General features: G+C 42.9%; 3 protein-coding genes across 7 annotated transcripts in view; 2 read left to right on the forward strand and 1 right to left on the reverse strand.

The window, feature by feature from the left end:
- DVL1 (dishevelled segment polarity protein 1) overlaps positions 1–2,912 on the forward strand; it is a 117,244-nt gene extending 114,332 nt beyond the window's left edge. The window contains exon 18 of the transcript XR_011135847.1: positions 2,777–2,912. The gene's annotated coding sequence lies outside the window, so the exon portion shown is untranslated. The remainder of the gene's footprint in view (positions 1–2,776) is intronic.
- On the reverse strand, positions 481–3,230 carry CPTP (ceramide-1-phosphate transfer protein). Its single transcript, XM_068916395.1, has 2 exons — positions 3,099–3,230; positions 481–3,017 (listed from the first exon to the last, which is right to left on the reverse strand). Exons 1-2 carry the CDS (start codon positions 3,218–3,220, stop codon positions 2,495–2,497), a joined length of 645 nt encoding a protein of 214 aa, XP_068772496.1. The 5' UTR covers positions 3,221–3,230; the 3' UTR covers positions 481–2,494.
- Positions 3,098–17,588, forward strand: INTS11 (integrator complex subunit 11). Of its 5 annotated transcripts, none has more exons than XM_068916378.1 (18): positions 3,098–3,234; positions 3,975–4,159; positions 5,246–5,343; positions 6,395–6,468; positions 6,727–6,955; positions 7,072–7,170; positions 7,271–7,305; positions 8,035–8,173; positions 10,246–10,310; positions 10,992–11,181; positions 11,619–11,702; positions 12,267–12,356; positions 12,942–13,104; positions 13,819–13,926; positions 14,649–14,710; positions 15,596–15,738; positions 16,522–16,651; positions 17,378–17,588. In XM_068916378.1, the coding sequence occupies exons 2-18, from the start codon at positions 4,126–4,128 to the stop codon at positions 17,441–17,443; spliced, it is 1,809 nt and encodes a 602-aa protein (XP_068772479.1). In that variant the 5' UTR covers positions 3,098–3,234; positions 3,975–4,125; the 3' UTR covers positions 17,444–17,588. The 5 variants fall into 5 exon arrangements, with proteins under 5 accessions (XP_068772479.1, XP_068772477.1, XP_068772476.1 ...); XM_068916376.1 differs by lacking the exon at positions 3,098–3,234 and adding an exon at positions 3,271–3,408; XM_068916375.1 differs by lacking the exon at positions 3,098–3,234 and adding an exon at positions 3,421–3,511.
- Positions 17,589–18,441: the final 853 nt, after the last annotated feature.

Consider the following 18,441-nt stretch of genomic DNA (forward strand, 5'->3'; position numbering starts at 1 on the left):
TGGAGGGAAAAAAAAAAAAAAAGGTGTGTGAGTGATGCAAGAGTTGCACACAGGCACCTGTTTACTCCCATTCATTCTTTCAAGTGAAATAAAGTACACTTTATTGGGATAGGAGACAGTTTAAGTGATGGACTTTTGTGCAAAATATTCAAGCTCCCTCTAGTGAATCTGTATGTTATTGCAGTTTTTAAGTACAGCGGTCACTATCAGTGAAGGTTTACTTTTGGATTTAGCCCCGTTAATGAAAGCAGCCAGACTCGAAGCCAAGTGCAGGACCTTAGTTTTACTGAGTAGTAACTAACTGAAGCTGTTAAAAAGTTCCCATTGTTTGGAGATAGGGCACCGCGCCAAGAAAATAAGTGTCACTAAGAAATACCTTTTTTAGATGAGAGCATGAAAATCAGTGGAAAATGGTGTATTTTACTTGAAGCATACTTTGCACAGACTGGCTATCCAAAAAATTCCAACACGTTTTTCCCCTACTGAGAAAGTTTGATTCTTTAATTGGAAAAATCAAGTTCACTTTCAGCATTAATATTTATCTCATAAGACCAACAGCTGAGAATGAATGTGACAAGGGAGAAAAAATAATTTTTCCACGTGGTAACACTACCATTTCTGCATTAAACCCACGAGAGAGAGAGAGACAACTTATCTTCACTTGGCACAGAACACTGTGACATAGTTTAAAGAAACTTCAGTCATATTGTGGCATTTACTACCCCACACAGATGAAATACCAACTGTATCTGTATTGGACAGGAAGAGATATGTTGTAGTTTGTAACATGGAACTGCTCCATTTTAATATATGGACTTATCCTAAGGAATTATGTTATTTTTTTAAGGTGGTCTTAGCAGAAAGGGAATGATATTTTTGTTTTCACAGTATAGCAAGAAAACCTCCACTTAGGATGTGCAAGGAAACTAATTTTCCTTTCTTCAGGCAAAAAAACATCGTTGACAGATGTGAGTAGTCAGAATAGGGGCTCAGTCAGCAGCTTATAATTTCATCTGCGTTTTTTCTCATGATTGGTTTCATATCTGATCACTACGTAAATTAATCAGACGCTGCTAGTGAAGGACAGGATATGAATATAAGAACACTTTGTTTCTTCCAACACCACAAAAAATAAAGCATTCCTGTAAAGGATGCTCTTCAGAGGCAAGTTGCTCAAGCAGTTTAATGACCAGTTAGACTAATCCCATGAAGTAATGGTGATTTTGTGAATCATACAGTGTTGAAGTAGTCCAAGTGCCTCCTATTTGAGAGATACAGCCAAAATACGTGACTAAATTTGTGGGGTGCTCCCTCCTCTCCCAAGTGTTCAAGTATTCATGTCTTTCTAATGTTTCTTCTGCTTTTAAAAAGCTAAGTAAACTTCATTTTACCTAGTTCACATATTTTAGACACTTCACACACATATATAAAAATAAAGTGACTTCTGTGCATGAAACACCGTAACTGATTTGAAATAGAAGCCGTAAGCTTCACAAGGTCGTGCCTTACAGCCCAAATTCAGGTTTCTCCCCAGAGATGTCATTTCTGTATGCATATGACAGTCGTAAAGACAAACAAACAAACAAACAAAACGAAAAAAAAAAACCCCAAAACATGATAAAACACAGTTTAGAAGCACAGCTTGAAAACAGAACAAGTAGAATTTGGAGCCTTATCTGGATATATAGTATTGTGTAGTACATACTAAAAATTGCTCTGATTCCCATGAAGCATAAAGCATATACAAAAATAACGAGCAGGGGAAGCTCCACAGAAAAGAACATTCCTGCTTAATGGCGCCATGCGCAAAGGAAGAACAGTATCTCATTGCAACAAAAGGCAACAACATTTCCATCTTTAAAACTAGGTGGCACAGAATTAGCAGCCATCATCGGGTGAGTCTGTGACCACCAAGAAAAGAGCTTTTTTTCAGAGACACCTTATTCTGGATTCTGTTTTCAAGGTTAAAGTATAAGAGAGAGCAAAGGTCAGCCCTATTCAGGGGAACGGCTTGTAAACAAAGTGGCAAAGTGAGCTGACATGTAGTGTCAGCATGTTTAGAATATCATATCAGGAAGTTAGAACTTGAATTTTAATGCATAAATTTTAGTCATATGAGATCCTAACTATTGGTGTAAATACAGAGAAGTTGCTAAAGGTGTTCAGTTTGGCTTAAAAAATGAAACCAGCCAACCTCCACAAAACCTAGCTAGAGTTTTGAAGGTGAATCCAGGAGAAGGGAGGAAAGAAATCCATTTAAGCAAGCTATTAGACTTCTTTCTTCCTGTAGAGCTGAGGCAGATGCATATGTGCATGCGTGCATTTTTTTTTTTCTTACGAAGTGAGGCATCCTGAATAGCTTTGCCAGTTTGCTTGCTATCTCTCTACTGGAAAAGGAAAGGAAGAGTGCCATAGTTTGTGTATGTATGAAAACATAGTTTTCACACCTTCCACTTCTGTCAGGATGCGGAGTTGCTGTTTAACATCCATCGCATCAAGGGAGATCAAGCAGCTTATGTTGGGCATAGAGCTCCTCAGTGATCCCATAGACATTGCAGATATGTGGTAAGGCATCACCCAGCATAACGACAGCCTCCTCAGGGGTGCCCACATTCATGATTTCAAGGAATGCATTTCGAGAAGGTAAAGCATGGAAGGCCACAGTGGCAGCCTTGCGAATAATCCAGGGGTGATAGTTAGCCAGAGAAGCGTTGTAAGAGTCCGTGCAGATCACTGATGTCTTGGAGTCTTCCTGACCAGTTCTCAGCCCCTCCAGGAACAACTGCAGCCAGCGCAGGGCTCTGTGGAGGCGCAGCACCGTCCGGCAGCCGGAGTCAGGGTGCCCCGACCGCTTCTGGGTATCTACCAGCCCGTTGGCCACCTCGTACTGCACCATGGACTGGAGCGTCAGGTACTTCTGCTGCTGCTCGCCGCTGCAGTAGTTCTCCATGATCTGTATTTTGGCCAGCGCGTCCTTGGAAACAAAGGAGAAGATGGCGCCCAGGCTGTTCAGGAACCTGCGTGCGGGAGAGACCGGCTCGCGTTAGCGGCGGCCGGGCGGGCACCCTGGCCGGGCAGCGGCGCCCGCGGTCACTCACCGGATGAGCCCCCTCCATCCGCGCAGGTAGGGGCCGAGCAGCACCTCCCGCCGCTCCGTGACGCACGTCTGGAAGGCGACGAGGACCTCCCTGAGGCAGAAGACGCCCTGCTGGCCCGCCATCGCCCCGGCGCCGGGTAGCGCGTCACTCGCCGCGCGACCAATCCCCGCGCAGGAAGGAGGGCGGGGCGGTGGGGCGCCTCGCGGCGCGCTATTGGCCAAAGCGCGAGCGGCGTTACGTCCCCTTCCTCCGCCGGGTCGGGGAAGGGCGGGTTGCCGCGGAGGCGTCGCGGAGCAGGGACGGCGGGGCGGTGAGAGCCGTTGGGGCGGGGCGGGGAAGGGGTGCGCGGGGCGAGTGTGCGCGCGCGCGGCGCGGCGGGCCCTATTCGGGTCGCCTGGCGGCGGCAGGCGTAGGTGTGCTACGGGCCGCAGGGCGGGCGGGCGGGCGGCGGTGTTGGGGAGCGGGAGGCCGGCCGGCCGGCTCGCTCGCCGAGGTGGTTTCAGGAGGTGTCGCCTCGCAAAACCGAGGTTGCTTCGGGAGGGCGTTCGGCGGCGCGAGGGAGCAACGGCCGCCTGAGGGCTGGCCGCCCGTCGCGGGGGCGGGAGCCCTTTCCTCACAGCGGCCTGCTGATGGGCGTCGCGCGCGTGAAAAGCCTTAGGGTTGGCTGTCTCCAAGGCGCAAGTGGTGCCAGGCTTCTGATGCTGAGATGATCTGATGATTAAAGGTGATCTGAACAGAAAGAAATTGATGTGCGCTTTCAGGGAGCATAAGAAAGCGTGACTATTACTAGTGAAGCCAAACATATGTGAATTTCTAGGAGAAGCTAATAATGTGTGTGTTTATCTGACTTCTGTTGTCTGTCTGTCTTCCCTCTAGGAAGAAGGGGAGGCCTCAGCTGAAGTCTTCTGTCTGATACTGAAAAACAAATGCAATGCTGTGACTAAAGGCTAAATCTTTTCTTGACTTTATGGCTGTCATCAGAGTATCTCTGAGATAATTTATCGTATTGCTTGAAGTTCTAGAGTTTATGAAAATGCCTGAAATAAAAGTCACTCCCTTGGGTAAGTCCAAACCTAAAATGGTCCTGAAATAGACATGCTGAAAAACTTTGTATGCTGTGATTTCCTTGAAAAGAAACAAGCGAAACTGGAGTTGAAATTTGGAGTTAGTAATAACGTGTTTTAGACCGCTGGAGATGCATGTACTTTTCCCTGCCACAAAAACTGGTCACAGTTGTATACTTGAGTATGTTACATCTGTGCAACATAGGGGTGTCGTTGTCCTCCTTTTGCTGTTCAAACAAGTGCCACTCAAATAGAGCCTGCAAACTCTATTCTTAAATGAAAAGATTCACTAACAGATATTGGTGAAGGGCTTGTAGATCATATCTAGTACTGTAGAGGTCTTCTGTTATTTATTGTAGTATTGTACAGCATGGATAGAGTATTAGTAAACTCGATGGAGCTGGAGATCCATAGGAAGCAATTTTTCATTATTTTGGGAGTTGCACAGAAGCTGTTGACAGGCATTTAAGTGCTGAGAGGGCAGTGGATGTTCCAAGCAGGAAAACTGCTCTATCCTAGTCAGTCATTTTCTAGCTTGGAACAGACTTCCTGGTGCATTAGGGAAATCTGTGCTTTCACTGAGAGGCAGAGTATTTGTGGTGGGGCACAACCCTGGGAACTTTGGGCTTCATGCGATTGACACTGCCGTTGGGCTAGTCATTTCCCGTAGCTCAGAAGAAATAGGTCAATTTGGATATTTTCAGGTAGTTAAGAGATTATTTTGCTCTTACCTAAAACTGCTTTGAAACTATGTTGCTGCTCTTGCACAGTACCGGGCAGAAAACAAATGTACCCTGCATCTGAACCGCTTATGGGCTTGGACTCGGTGCTGTAGTAAGTGCAGTTGTGCGACTGGAGCTGGAAGGCCCTCTCATAAGCTTAGGGAATGGGATAAGTGAGCTCACATCTGCTTCCCTCTAACGGATCCACTTGCTTGGAAGAAAGGATGTGGCCTTCTCCTGCCCTGGAAGGGAGCTAGGGCTAGAGATTGAAGTTTGTAGAGATCTTTCAGTGCTTCTCTTTTGAAGTGACTGCAAGTATTGCTAGAGATGCCTTGCTTGTCTTCCTTTTGTTTGGGTCCAGGGGCTGGCCAGGATGTGGGGCGCAGCTGCATCCTAGTGTCCATCGCAGGGAAGAACGTAATGCTTGACTGCGGGATGCACATGGGCTACAATGATGATGTGAGTATGGTGGGGAAACCTGAATGTTGAATGGAGATGCTTTTAAGGCATATCTGCCTGGCCTTTCCTAGCAGAGCTCCTTGTTCATCGTCCTGGCCTATTCACCTTCATTTGAATGTTGCCTGACCCATCTGGCATGGCACATGGGTGCTATTAGCTGGGTGTGCACTATTGGGCATCTGTATCGGCCACTGCTGGAGAAGGGTTACTGCCGAGATTGAACTAGTATTTCCCTTCCAAAATCTTGTCTTCCTGTGCAAGAGCTACCCCTCAGGTATTTCCAATCTGTGAAGTTCTACCATCCGGCCATCCTCTTTCCCTCTCCCTGGGTCGTAGCCTCTGAAAAAATATTAAGCAAGCTGTGAATGCCCCATTCCCACTTGTTTTTGTTGTTGCTGCACCTCATATGGGCAGGCATCTTCTATACTTTAAAGCGTTAATCCCACCGTTAGTTAGATAGCTCCTGTGAGGAGGCTTGTTCTTGAGCGATTAATTACTTGTGGGATCCACACCAAGACATGCTGTATGGAAGCTTTGCTGATGCCTCAGAGGTAGAGCTAGATAATACTCCTGGTATTTGGTTACCCGATACAGGTAAGAAAGGCATAAATGCAAAAATATTTTGCACAAGTAGAAAGATTCAAGGCACGACAGAGAGCAAACGTGCCTTTTCAGAAAAGATTTTGAGGCTTTTTGCCTTAATGCCTGTGGGTGAGCTCAAATGCGTTGGTCACCTATTTTGCTTTGAAGATAAACTTGGCTGTAATTTACTTGTTTGCAAGATCAGGTTCTCTGACTCTCCCCTGACGGTCCTCCCCCCTTTTTTCTCTTTGACTCTATCTGCACATAAGCCTTAACAGTGTCATGTACAGCTCTTACCATATTGCTGACACCAGCCCAGTCTGCTGACCTACTGCAATTTTGCCTTGAGATGGATTACACAGTGTTCCCAGTGTTGTGGACAGTTCATGCCATTGTTCTGCTGGATTAATAATTTAGCATTAACTGGCTTTGTTTAGTAATAGATAACCTGCTTTTTTATGTTTTGCAGAGGCGCTTTCCGGATTTTTCTTACATCACTCAGAACGGAAGGCTGACTGACTTCCTAGATTGCGTGATCATCAGGTGAGAAAACTACTTCCTTGTTACAGCTCAAATGGAAAACAGGAACGCTTTCTATGCTGTTCTTTCCCTGTGCGATGCTAAAACTAGTAACCCAAACAAGTTTCAGGTCGATCGTTCGTATTTTGGTTGGTTCTTAAGTTCCTCTGTGTTGTGCAGTGCTTTTAAAAGCCTGAAACGAGATTTGAGAACCAGGCAAGCGCCAAAGACCTCCGGCTAAATTCCTGTGCAACATCTTCATTTTTTCTGTCTTTTTTGCAGTCATTTTCATTTGGACCATTGTGGAGCTTTGCCGTACTTCAGTGAAATGGTCGGCTATGATGGGCCTATTTACATGACACATCCTACCAAAGCCATCTGTCCCATCCTCCTGGAGGACTATAGGAAAATCACTGTAGATAAGAAAGGGGAAACTAACTTCTTCACGTCCCAAATGATTAAAGACTGCATGAAAAAAGTTGTTGCTGTTCACCTTCACCAGACGGTTCAGGTAAACGACCGTTGCTGCATAGTCTTCAGTCACACCAACTGGATTGCTGTGGAAGGCGGAGCAATTTTATCTTTTTAAAATGTGTGCACTACTGCACTATTTGCCTGTTCATGCAGGTGGATGAGGAGTTGGAGATCAAGGCGTACTATGCGGGCCATGTGCTAGGAGCAGCCATGTTCCAGATTAAGGTTGGATGCGAGTCTGTTGTTTACACTGTAAGTATGCACAACACCATGTATAGAAACCTGCATCTCCTTTTAATAGTGTGTGTCCTATTACCTTGAGAAAATAAACGGATTTCTCTTCTTCCATTAGGGTGATTACAACATGACGCCAGACAGACATTTAGGGTGAGTAGGAAGCTGAGTTTCTATGAGTTGCATGTATTTCAAACAGGAAGATTTTAGCAGCAGCTTCTGTTATTCCCTAGGGCCTTATCAGCAGTGTTTCTTTGTTCTTGTAAGGGGGACTGGAACATTTAGTTAGGCCTTTGCTAGAAAGATGAATGCAATTTTGAATTACGTGAATGAACAGATTTACACTGATTCCTCACGATAAACCTTATTGTAGTCTTGTTCCGTACAGTCATATGTTCTTTTATAAGACTGTGCAGTAATGGGGTTTAGATATTTGAAATGCTTTATTGCCATAGTATCTTCTAAATGTGTTTACTTTCTAAGAGAGCTTTGATCACAAGCTTTAAAATTAGGATTGATTTTATTTTTACGGGTAAATATGAGAGATTTATAATATTGGTGATATTTAGAATAATGTTTTAATGTGTTAAAAACCAGTAACAGATTGGAGAAGAATTGCCTTTCAAAACATGTGGAGTTAGTTTCTATTCTGGGCTGAATTCGTTTAAGGAAAGCATGGCCTGTAGAGACAGGAAACTTGATGCTGCCGTGGAAGCCCTAGGTGACTTTGGGCAAGCCAGTCTCTGCAGTCTCTGCATTTCTGCTTTCCTATCTGCCAACAGAGGTGGTGACATTCTTCACCCATCTTTGAGACTAGCAGATCAGAAATGCCAAATACCATCTCTTAATCTGATAAGCTTTTAAGCGTTTCTTTTGTTTTAGGGCTGCCTGGATTGATAAGTGTCGCCCAGATTTATTAATAAGTGAATCCACTTATGCCACAACTATCAGAGACTCCAAACGCTGCAGAGAAAGGGATTTCTTGAAGAAGGTTCATGAGACTGTAGAAAGAGGAGGGAAGGTATGGCTCGTGGAATAACCTAAGTAATGTCTCTTCCAATCTGTGAAGCTCTTGTTGATTCTGTAGTGCTGTGGGTTACTGCTAATTAACTCGAGCCTTCGTGCATGACCGCTATATGAAACTGATGGAGTTCTTGCATTGCTGCATCTGTGCTTTAAAAGACAGAGTATTAGGCGCTTACAGTTTTTCTTCTTCGCGTAGTTTAAGTGAACAAGGCAGTAAGGGAAATACTGTGCTTACAGTCTCCAAATTATAGAGGATAAAGACAAAATTAACCTTATTTGCATCGTGTGTACTGAAACATCCTTTTAGTCCAAGTAAATTAAGAAATTGAGACTGTCCAAATTACTGCTTCTTAATCAGAAATGATTTCCAGTGTAGCCGGGTCTGTCTGTTCAGCATCCTGCTTTGTGCTGTTCAACGCTTCGCTGGCTGTTAGTGTAAAAGCACAAAGCTTATAATGCAATAAATGATGGTTAAGTGCCTTGCATATGACTTTCACTCGCCTAGCTGTTCTGTCTGGCTGAGACTTTTCCAGTAAGCGTGATTTTATCTAAACAACTGATGTTGAAATCAGGTAGTCACAAAGCACATGGAACGTACGAAAGCATCATAACATGGCTTTTAGTGGCGTCAGTCCGTTTTTTTTTCAGAATTTCAGTTGACCTTTTCTTTTTCTCTAAAATTTGATCCCTCCTTGCCTTTAGTAACGTAAAGGAAATTTTTGAGAGTCTCTTTTTCGTTAACGCCTGATTTAGAGCATGCCTAGTAAAAGACATTAAAAAAACCCTCAGAAACTGGAGCTAGAAGTGGAAATTCTGAATGCAGGGGAGCTTCGCTGGTTTGACTGAAGCTGAGGATCTGTTGCTATGTTCCTACGACTTACCTCATTTAAATCCTGATTAAATGGAAAGTCCAGTCTGGCTGATAATTGTACGTGTGGAATTTGAATTGCGTTTTGGTTAAAAGCTATGGCAGTTTGTCATCTGTCACTTTTAAGACCTATGTTTTATTTACTGTTCTTGTCCTAGCAAGGGCAAGATGTAGGCTTGCTTGTAGAAGAAAAGGGTGAGTCTCTTGGTAGCAGGTATGGTTTACTTAGCAGCTCCATTAAGAAACAGATGATGCTTTCTCATTGTTTGTCAATGAATCTGAAAAACAAATTAGTAGTGTTAACTATTTGCTGCCAAGTGACAGCATGTAACTGAAGAAAACACCTGAAATATGATACAGTGTGCAAAACCTGTCTGTGGAGCTCAGTTGTATGTATGTTGTTTTCTACTTCAACGTTCTTTATCCCTTAAGTTGGGAGGGGAGGAATGTCATAATTACCCCAGCATAGATGAGCAATATTATAATTACCCTAGCATAGACTAAGCAATTGAGAACAGTAACACAAATTAGTCTCTGTTTCTGTAAATAACGCCAGAAATACGGTTTTATTTTCATTTGTGTTATGTCATTAGAAATTTCCTACTGGTACCGTTTATAGTATTTGGACACTTAAGGAATGACAGTTTATAGTATTTGGACGCTTAAGGAATGACAAAGTGAATTCCCATTGTATTGACAATGTGTTGTGTGAGATGCTTTCAGTAACTGCAGTATCCCCTCTCCATCATGACACTGTGATGAACAGGGAACTAAAAAGCAACTTGTAAGAAAACTGCCTTGTCTTGAAGGGGTCCAGCTAGAAAGTAAGAGTTGGTGAAGAGGGTGTGAAATCACACCCACTCTGAGAATTAGCCTAATTTCTCTTTGGGAAAGGAGATCCCTCCCAAAATACCATACAGGAGCGAACAAGCAGAACTGCATATTTTCACAGGCACCGTACCCTGCCGGGGACTTCCTTCAGTATGTACAAACTGAGGTCTTAGGCAAATGGATAGGCGTCTGTCAAATGTCAGTGCCTCTCACTCCAAAACTGCTGAGGAACGGATTCATGTGGGGAAAAAAGGTCAGCAAAGGACTATCAGAAGGAACTGAGGGACTTGTTCAGGAATGATAGTGCTACAGGGCCATTTACATGCTGTTTTGGTTTAGCAGGCTCTAAATCACTATCTCATTTGCAGGTTCTTATCCCAGTTTTTGCCCTTGGACGTGCACAGGAACTTTGCATTTTACTGGAAACCTTCTGGTGAGTGCAACCTCTTCTGTGCATGTTCCTCCTTTTCTTCCTTCTCACGTTGTGGTACTGACAGGTTTCTGTGAATCTTTTATGTCTGTTTAGTACAAGTATTCCCAGTTGGTATTCCTCTGCATGTTTGCCCATGCTGGCCATTTCAGAATTACCTCTTTCTGCTTATTTCCTAGTGCTTTTGCCTCTAAGCAGTAAACTAAAAATTTTCAGGGTCATTCTCCACCCTTCTCCCAAACACTTAGGATCAATTGTCATTTAAGAAAGTCTACTCATCTTTCCAGCATTGTAAAAATGTTTTCATGGGAGGAGGGGTGAAGTAATAAAGAATTAAACTTACCCATAAGCAATGTGAGATTGAGTGTGAAAAAATCAGGTGTGGAGTTGGTTTTGATAGTATCAAATGATACTGCTTTTAATTTTTTCCCGTAGCAGAATGATTGATATCCGTAATGGATGGATGATGGCTGTACCAGATTAGAAAAGGAGTTGTACTACAGCTGACTTCTTAATAGATAAATGCATAGTGGTACAGCACTGTCGTTAATGTTGCCTTAAAAGCTCTCTGAGAATGGGGCATGCACAAAAATCTTTGGAGACGACATGTTCTTGGATATTCAGCGTGGGGAGCAGAGATCCCAGTTTGGCAGTCACATCTGTCTGGATCATTTCTTTCTACAGGGAAAGAATGAACTTGAAGGCGCCAATTTATTTTTCCACGGGACTGACAGAAAAGGCAAATCATTATTACAAACTCTTCATCACATGGACGAATCAAAAAATTCGGAAAACCTTTGTGCAGAGAAACATGTTTGAATTTAAACACATCAAAGCGTTTGACCGGGCCTTTGCAGATAATCCAGGACCTATGGTAGGTGGGCATTAAAAAGGTAATAGAGCACATGTGTAGTGGCAGGGAGCCATTTTTGTACCCCTCTATTCCTGATGTAGGCAAACGGGCAGCCTGCAAAGACTAAGCATCCTCTACCCTATTAATACCAGCGTCCTGTCCCAAGACCTTTTTGGGGCCAGGCCATCTGAATGCCTCTATCGCTATTACTGTGTTAAAGATCTTGCTATCTTTATTCCAGTAAAGCTAAAATGCTAGAAGAAAATAAACCAAAAATAGCATTGTCATATAATCTATAGCCTTTCTGCTGATTTGAACTATAATTTTTACAGCGTGTTCCTTTTGAATAAAGTCAGGAGACAGATCCCTTACAACACAATGTTTTATTGCTGATTTTGTTTTTTGAGTGGTTTATTGGGAGGTAGCTGCAAGAATCTTGACACATCTTTGAACTCTAGGTTGTTTTTGCAACCCCTGGAATGCTTCATGCAGGACAGTCCCTTCAGATCTTCAGGAAATGGGCAGGGAATGAAAAGAACATGGTAAGAAATTCTGTTGCCCTAAGTGATTTTTTTTGGTTAATGTGATAGTGTTACTGATACAGCTATAAGTACAAAGTTTCAGGAAAGCTTTTCCCGAGTGTCCGGGGTTAAGTGACAGGGATCCTCCAGCAGAACAATCCAGGCTAGAGCTCTTTGAAGCTCTGAGTTTTGTCTTCTGCCATGTGTGACGAGGTAAGCACTGGAGGTACATGTCTAGGATGTGGTGGGAGATTTTATTTTCAAAAGTGCTTCCATTCATTTGAAGCTGCTTAGAAGCCACTGGTAACTAGCAGTAATTCATATTGAGTGGTGCACAGATTTCAGCAATTCACTTTCTTAATTTCATCCTCACATGTGTTCTGTAGTTGGGTGTTCACCACAAAAGCTGCAGAAGAGGGCAAACAGAATGGAGTAAGTAACTTCGCAGCAAAGAATGGTAGTACGTGAGATGGGAAGAACAGAATCTTACCACGCATGCATAACGCTGATGTATTTTTATGTTAACAGCAACTATCCTACATATGCCTATGTGCAGAGTCTGCAGACTTCTGTTTTTCTTCTCAGGTCATCATGCCGGGCTACTGTGTGCAAGGAACTGTAGGCCATAAGATTCTGAGTGGACAGCGCAAGCTGGAAATGGAAGGACGACAAATAGTGAGTTTTCTTCTCAGCAAAGAAGATCGCTTTGGGTGATAGTTAAGACTGTACGTACTAGTAATGGGAGTATGCAGTGTGTATCACTGAAAATACCTGAGTAACGTTTTCATCAGAGTTGGGCTAGTTATTTTTCCTTTGTTTTGGCAATAGCATCTCTCTTCCTGACATTTCATTGGACATATGCCACTAGACTTTGTCAGGAGATGACTTACAATGCTGCTTAACAAGTAGATCTCCATTAGTCGGATAGGTAACAGTGATACGGTTTCATACTGAAGGGGATATTATACCTGGTAATAAGTGTCCTAAATATTGATTTGTTTTCACAAATGTGAGATGAGAATTGTGTTTTGAAATTGTACAGTTTGATCCTGTAGAATTTGAGTCCTTTTTTGTACAGCAACGTGTTCAGTCTCTGTTGCTAAGCAGCTATCTCCCCAACCTCATTTTCCTATTTAGTGTTCTGCTTCCTTCTCTGAAACAAATATGGAGGGATCTGGGTCTGTTCCTGTGTGGTTTATAAACTATAGGGGACTTAAGCGTTTCCTGATTCAGGAAGCCTGTGCTTATTTCCCCCTGCAGCTGGAGGTGAAGATGCAAGTGGAGTACATGTCCTTCAGTGCCCACGCTGATGCCAAGGGAATAATGCAGCTGATTCGCCAGGCTGAGCCACAAAACGTTCTCCTGGTCCATGGTGAAGCAAAGAAAATGGAGTTCCTGAAACAGAAAATCGAGCAGGAATTTCGTACGTACAGTGTTGGTACTGGAGAGAGAACAGCAGTAGAGGGAAGGCTTTAAGTTCACATACTTTACGCCTAACTGCACTGTCTAATGGACTAAAGTTACTTGCAGTTCCCTCGGCCAGCCAGCCTCAAGTCAGAAATTAATGCCTGTAGCATAAAGAGCAGTGCCAGTGTGAAAACAGTTTGTTTAGTTTTTAAGAACAATTCAAGTGGTTTTGAGATGTTTGTGTTGTTTTTAGTCAAGTATTTACTGAATTTTTATTTCTCTGGGCTCCTAAAAGAAGCAGAGGCATGCGGGGGAAAACATCTGAAATTCTAAGTTAACAACTAGTTACTGGGAATGAGCTCCAAAAGGAAAAATGAACTCCTAAAAACAGCTGACTCTTACAAGATGAGTGGAGAAAGTACAGAATTTACATTGGATGTTTACTTACTGACTGCAGATTTCTTTGCAGTAATTTGTTATGCACATCAGGTAGCAGACAGTTTTGTTGCAGCCTGTGATCTTGCTCCCCCTCACAGGGAGGTTTTCCAGTTAAGCATAGCTGAGTCAGTAGGTACTGCTGCTATTCACTTCCTGCCCTAAACAGGGCTTCTGCCAAAGTCATACCACAATCCATTTTGGGACTGCCTGCTTGCTGCTTTTGGGTAAAACAGTGGTCTGGGATGGGAGATGCTCCCTTAAGTCCTTCCAACGCTGATTGTTTACACTGCAGACGTGAACTGTTACATGCCTGCAAATGGAGAGACAACGACAATATTCACCAATCCCAGCATTCCAGTGGACATATCCCTGGGACTCTTGAAGAGAGAAACAGCAATAGGTGATGCATTTTCAACAGAGTTTCATCTTTTGGGCCCTATCACTGTATTGAAGTTAATTTGTATAGTGTTTGCATTACGCAGAGACAGCATTGCAGGGCCACTTGTAAAAATGGTGCCTTACAGCATTACTTCCTGTATAAGAACATGCTTTACCAGCGTTTAGTGGTTGTGAAGGGCTTCCTGTGAAATGAAGTGACTGTTCTGCTGTGAATGTATGTTCAATAATTAGTGTTGATTTGTTTAGTAGACGTTTAGTTAAAAGGTTAAAAAAAAAAAAAAAAAGCGACTTTGCTATTTGTTACCCGTTCACGATGTAAACAAAGTCCATGTATGCTTTTACTAGCTAGTTCTGTGAAATTTGGAATTACTTTTTAACATCTAATTTAAGAAAAAATTTATAATTTCTCAAATCAAGGTGTAACATGGGAAAAGAGAGGCAGATGTTCTAGATTACAAGCATTGTTTTCCATGTTTCTAGAGCATTGCTAGTGGTTTAAGCACCACATACTTTGTTTTTAAGTGACAGGAGAATTAAAATGTAAAATCACTGTCTCTGAACCTATCATACCTCAGTGGAAGGATGTACAACCCTTATTTCACTTGGAGGAAAAAAAAAAAAAATCGAATCTCTTAAGTCCTAAAGCAATCTTCTTATAGGTGTAAAAAGTAGGCACAGTATCATTAACCCTGTTGTCTTTCTCTTCTGCTGGCTTTGGGTTAGGTCTCTTACCAGATGTCAAGAAGCCAAAGCTCATGCATGGCACATTAATTATGAAGGATAATGTAAGTAAAAAAGTTCTTAAACTTGTCTTGTTGTCCTCTGTATGAGACTGTTGTCATTCACGAGCAAGGTCTAGGTGAACAAGGAACCAAAATAAAGGTGTGTAGTCCTAGTTTATTGGAAGGAGCCCAGCAACAGCTGCTCCTGCACGCCTGTGAATGGGATTAGTCTGTAAGAAAGACTCTCCAGATTGTCAGTTGCCTGATTGACAGTCTTTACCAGTCCCGTAGCTTTGGAATTAGTTATCTTCCTCTTCATCAGCAGGGTGTTGTGAAGGTAGACTTTCCACTGGTCAGCCTCATGAATGCTAATGGATGAAGTCAGAGTAAACAACTGATCAGACTGTAGAGCTGCTTCTGTTCAAAATCTGGGTGTTTTTTTGGTGCTGGCCCCCTGCCACCTCCTGGGTACAGCTAAGGACGCTCTAAGGAAGCTGTGGTTTTCAGCCGGTGAATACGAGGTGTTTGTGATTCACCATGCCTGTAAAAATCAAATGAAGTGAGATGCACCCTGTTGTTGGTAGACCTCAGTTTGAACAAGGACTGAAAGGTGCCAGGGAAGGAGTTCTTACTCTATAGCCTAATGTTCGTAGTTGAGCAAATCAGTCATGTGATTAAAAAAAGAGGTTGAACCAACTTATATTCAGAGAGCAACTTTTAATACATGCAGTTTTGGGAAACAGTAGGGCCCTTTTTCTGGCTATTTGCTCCATTCTTCCCTCCTTCGCTGCTGTCCTGCACACGCTCGCACCTAGCTGCTACTCTTTGCAGGAGTTTTGCAGTGATGAACACATAGCTGTGTTCAGCTGACCACAGAGGAGGAATAAAACTTCAGAAGACTGGGCAAAAAGAAATAGCTCGTAATGGATTTGTACTTTCAATCTCCAGAGCTTCCGTCTGGTTTCTCCAGAGCAGGCCCTGAAAGAGCTGGGCCTTGCAGAACATCAGTTGCGTTTCACCTGCCGTGTTCACATTCAGGATCCACGGAAGGAACATGAGACAGTGCTGCGTGTATACAACCATCTCAAAGCGTAAGTCCGTTCTTGGCTGTGTTTGGCTTTTCTTGCTGGGGATGAACTAGAGCGTATCATTCTTAACAGACAGAGGTAATACAAGTGCCCCCTCCTTCCTGCCATTCTAGACCAGCTCTATAGAGCTAAGGAAACTTGCCGCATTGCAGTGGGACAGATGAGGAAAACTGCAGCCCAGAAAACTCGAAATGTTTTTGATTTCAGTCTATTTAGCTAAAATAAAGAGCAGTGATTACACTGCAGTAGCAGAGGTTGGTAGTCGGCGTACATGCCAACGGCCTTTGACAAGCTTGTGCAGGCCAGCTGAAATCTTACCTGTGGGATTGCTGCTGTCACTGCTGCTTCTAGCTGAAATTAGTTCAGATGTTAGGTCAGAGTGAGACCCATCAGGCATGGGATCTGGACAGCCCTTAAAACTATTCAGAAGCTGGTAGCAGTTGAAACTTAAATATTTTTGTACTAAAGGCAGCTGGTCTAGTCCAAAAGTAGTGCTTTCCTCAGATGAATAGGGTCTCAGACTGGAGCGCTAGCTGTCAGGAAAGCTTTAAATGGAACTCTGTAGGAAAGGTCTGTCTTTTCATGATTAGTGCAAACACCAAAATAAGCAAGCTATGAATAAGGTCCATTTTGCCTTCCCTGGGCAGTAGGTGCTGGCTCAGAGATACAGCTAAAAGCAGTAACAGCACACTGCTATTCGAGGCTCCAAGATTCAGGGAGTGACCCACCCTTCAGCTTGTGTGTTTATCCCCTCCGAAATAAATCACATACCTTCTTTCTTACCAGGATTCTGAAAGATTATTCCGTTCAGCATCTCCCTGATGGCTCTATAACAGTAGAGTCCATTCTTATCCAAGCTACAGCACATTCAGAGGATCAAGGAACAAAAGTTTTGCTTGTATCCTGGACTTACCAGGTAAGAACACTTAGAAACATGCTTTTCAGGCAACTCCAGTTGGTCTTAACTCCTCACACTCTGAAACTGGCTAGCAGAGTGGATTGCTGCTGTGAGTTTTCACCACTCCTCTATATCTTTGAAGTAGTTTGACCGAAAGATGACAGTGAGCCCCTGCCAATCTTTTTTAATCATTTTAGCTTTAGTACAAATCATTGTACAGGGCTCAGTTGAGCCAGTTTTCTCTGATACCACTGAACTCAAGACAACTGGTTTGGAGCAACTACACAGTAGTGTAATTTCATCTGTTTTGAGGACACTACAGTAACAAACTTCTAATTCTCAGCTGTATTTACATTTTCCTGCTTTCAAGAGTATATTTTGTGTTTGTATTTTTTATTTTTTTTTTAACGCTTCCTTCACAGCAAGGAAATGTCTTCTTGAGGACAAACCAAAAAACAATAGGTCTTTAATTCTTTACTTTCAAGAAGAGCTGACATTTATTTTCAAAAGAGGCACCTTCTTTGACAAATGGGAGTTTTACACTGATATTTTGAAAGAACACCCAGAAATGGGTTTGTGCTAACTGAATTGGTTTCCATTTTTGAACACTGCTGACATTAAATTTTGCTGGGTCCAAGAATTATTTCACTCTCTTTCCAGGTAGCAGAGTCTAATTTATTGCACCAAATGGGAAACAGTCAAACGGAATGTTGCTTTCAGCTTGTTTCTCTTTTCTCTCTCTAGGATGAGGAACTAGGCAGCTATCTCACATCCCTGCTGAAAAAGGGACTGCCACAGAGTACAGCTTAAGCAACAGAGCAGCAGGCACAGTGGCGCTTCAGAGGGATTTAGATTTTATTTTGTTTTTATTGTCATAAACGGAAAACTAAGGATAGACATAGTACCTACAGGTTGCTGGTTTCCTTTTAATAAAGGAATTAAAATGGTCACCCAATAGCTGCAGTGAGAGTGTACGTGGGACTACTCTTCAGCAATGCTGCAGTCATCTTCCACAGAAACCTGCCCAGGAGTCACTGCAGTCTGTTTTTAAAAGAGCCCTGAGGAACAAGCTTTGAGTTGCTTACACAGTAAGGTAAGAGATATTCAGCATTCTTGTACTCAGGCAGCTCATTTTCTTTAAAAAACCTTAGCAGTGCCGTTCTAGACTTATAGGCGTTTTCTGTGCAACATCTAGGCTTTCAGTTTACTCTTAAAAGTAAGTAAGTAGCATCAACAGCCATGCACCAACCCCAGTCCTGCCCTGAACTCGTTCCTGGGACACGGTGCCGGGACAAAACAGCTCACTTGGAGTCTTTCAGATGTGTGAGCAGGGGTATTCAGCTGACTTGTTATGAAAGGTTACTATCAGTGATAGCCCTACAGGGAATATAAAGTCAGAACTAGGAGTAGGCCTGAGGGATCAAAACAAGAAGCTTTGAAAGCTACTCCCACCTCTTCAGAATTAAAATGCAAAGCATAAGTTTAATGGAGGCAGCAGTGCAAAGCCCTAAACCTGCTATTTACCCTGCAGCTTAGCTTTTATTACCTATCACAGCGTATGCATATGTCCCTCAATGACAGCTCACAGACTGGCAGGAAAGCAACACGCTTAGATGGGGTCTCTAATAGAAATTTTTCCTCCTTTGGCCATAGCGTTAAAATTGTGCTCAGTTGCAGAGAAAACAGTCCCTCCAGTGCTGGGAAGCTTTTCCATAGCCTATGAATGAGGCAAGAATAGCAGTCTCTTTTCAAATGTAAATGATTAGTTTGTCATGACACCCCCTCAGAGACTGTCATCATCTCCATTT

The sequence above is a fragment of the Struthio camelus genome, chromosome 21 (assembly GCF_040807025.1).
Source record: "Struthio camelus isolate bStrCam1 chromosome 21, bStrCam1.hap1, whole genome shotgun sequence".
In the NCBI taxonomy this organism is placed as follows: domain Eukaryota; kingdom Metazoa; phylum Chordata; class Aves; order Struthioniformes; family Struthionidae; genus Struthio; species Struthio camelus.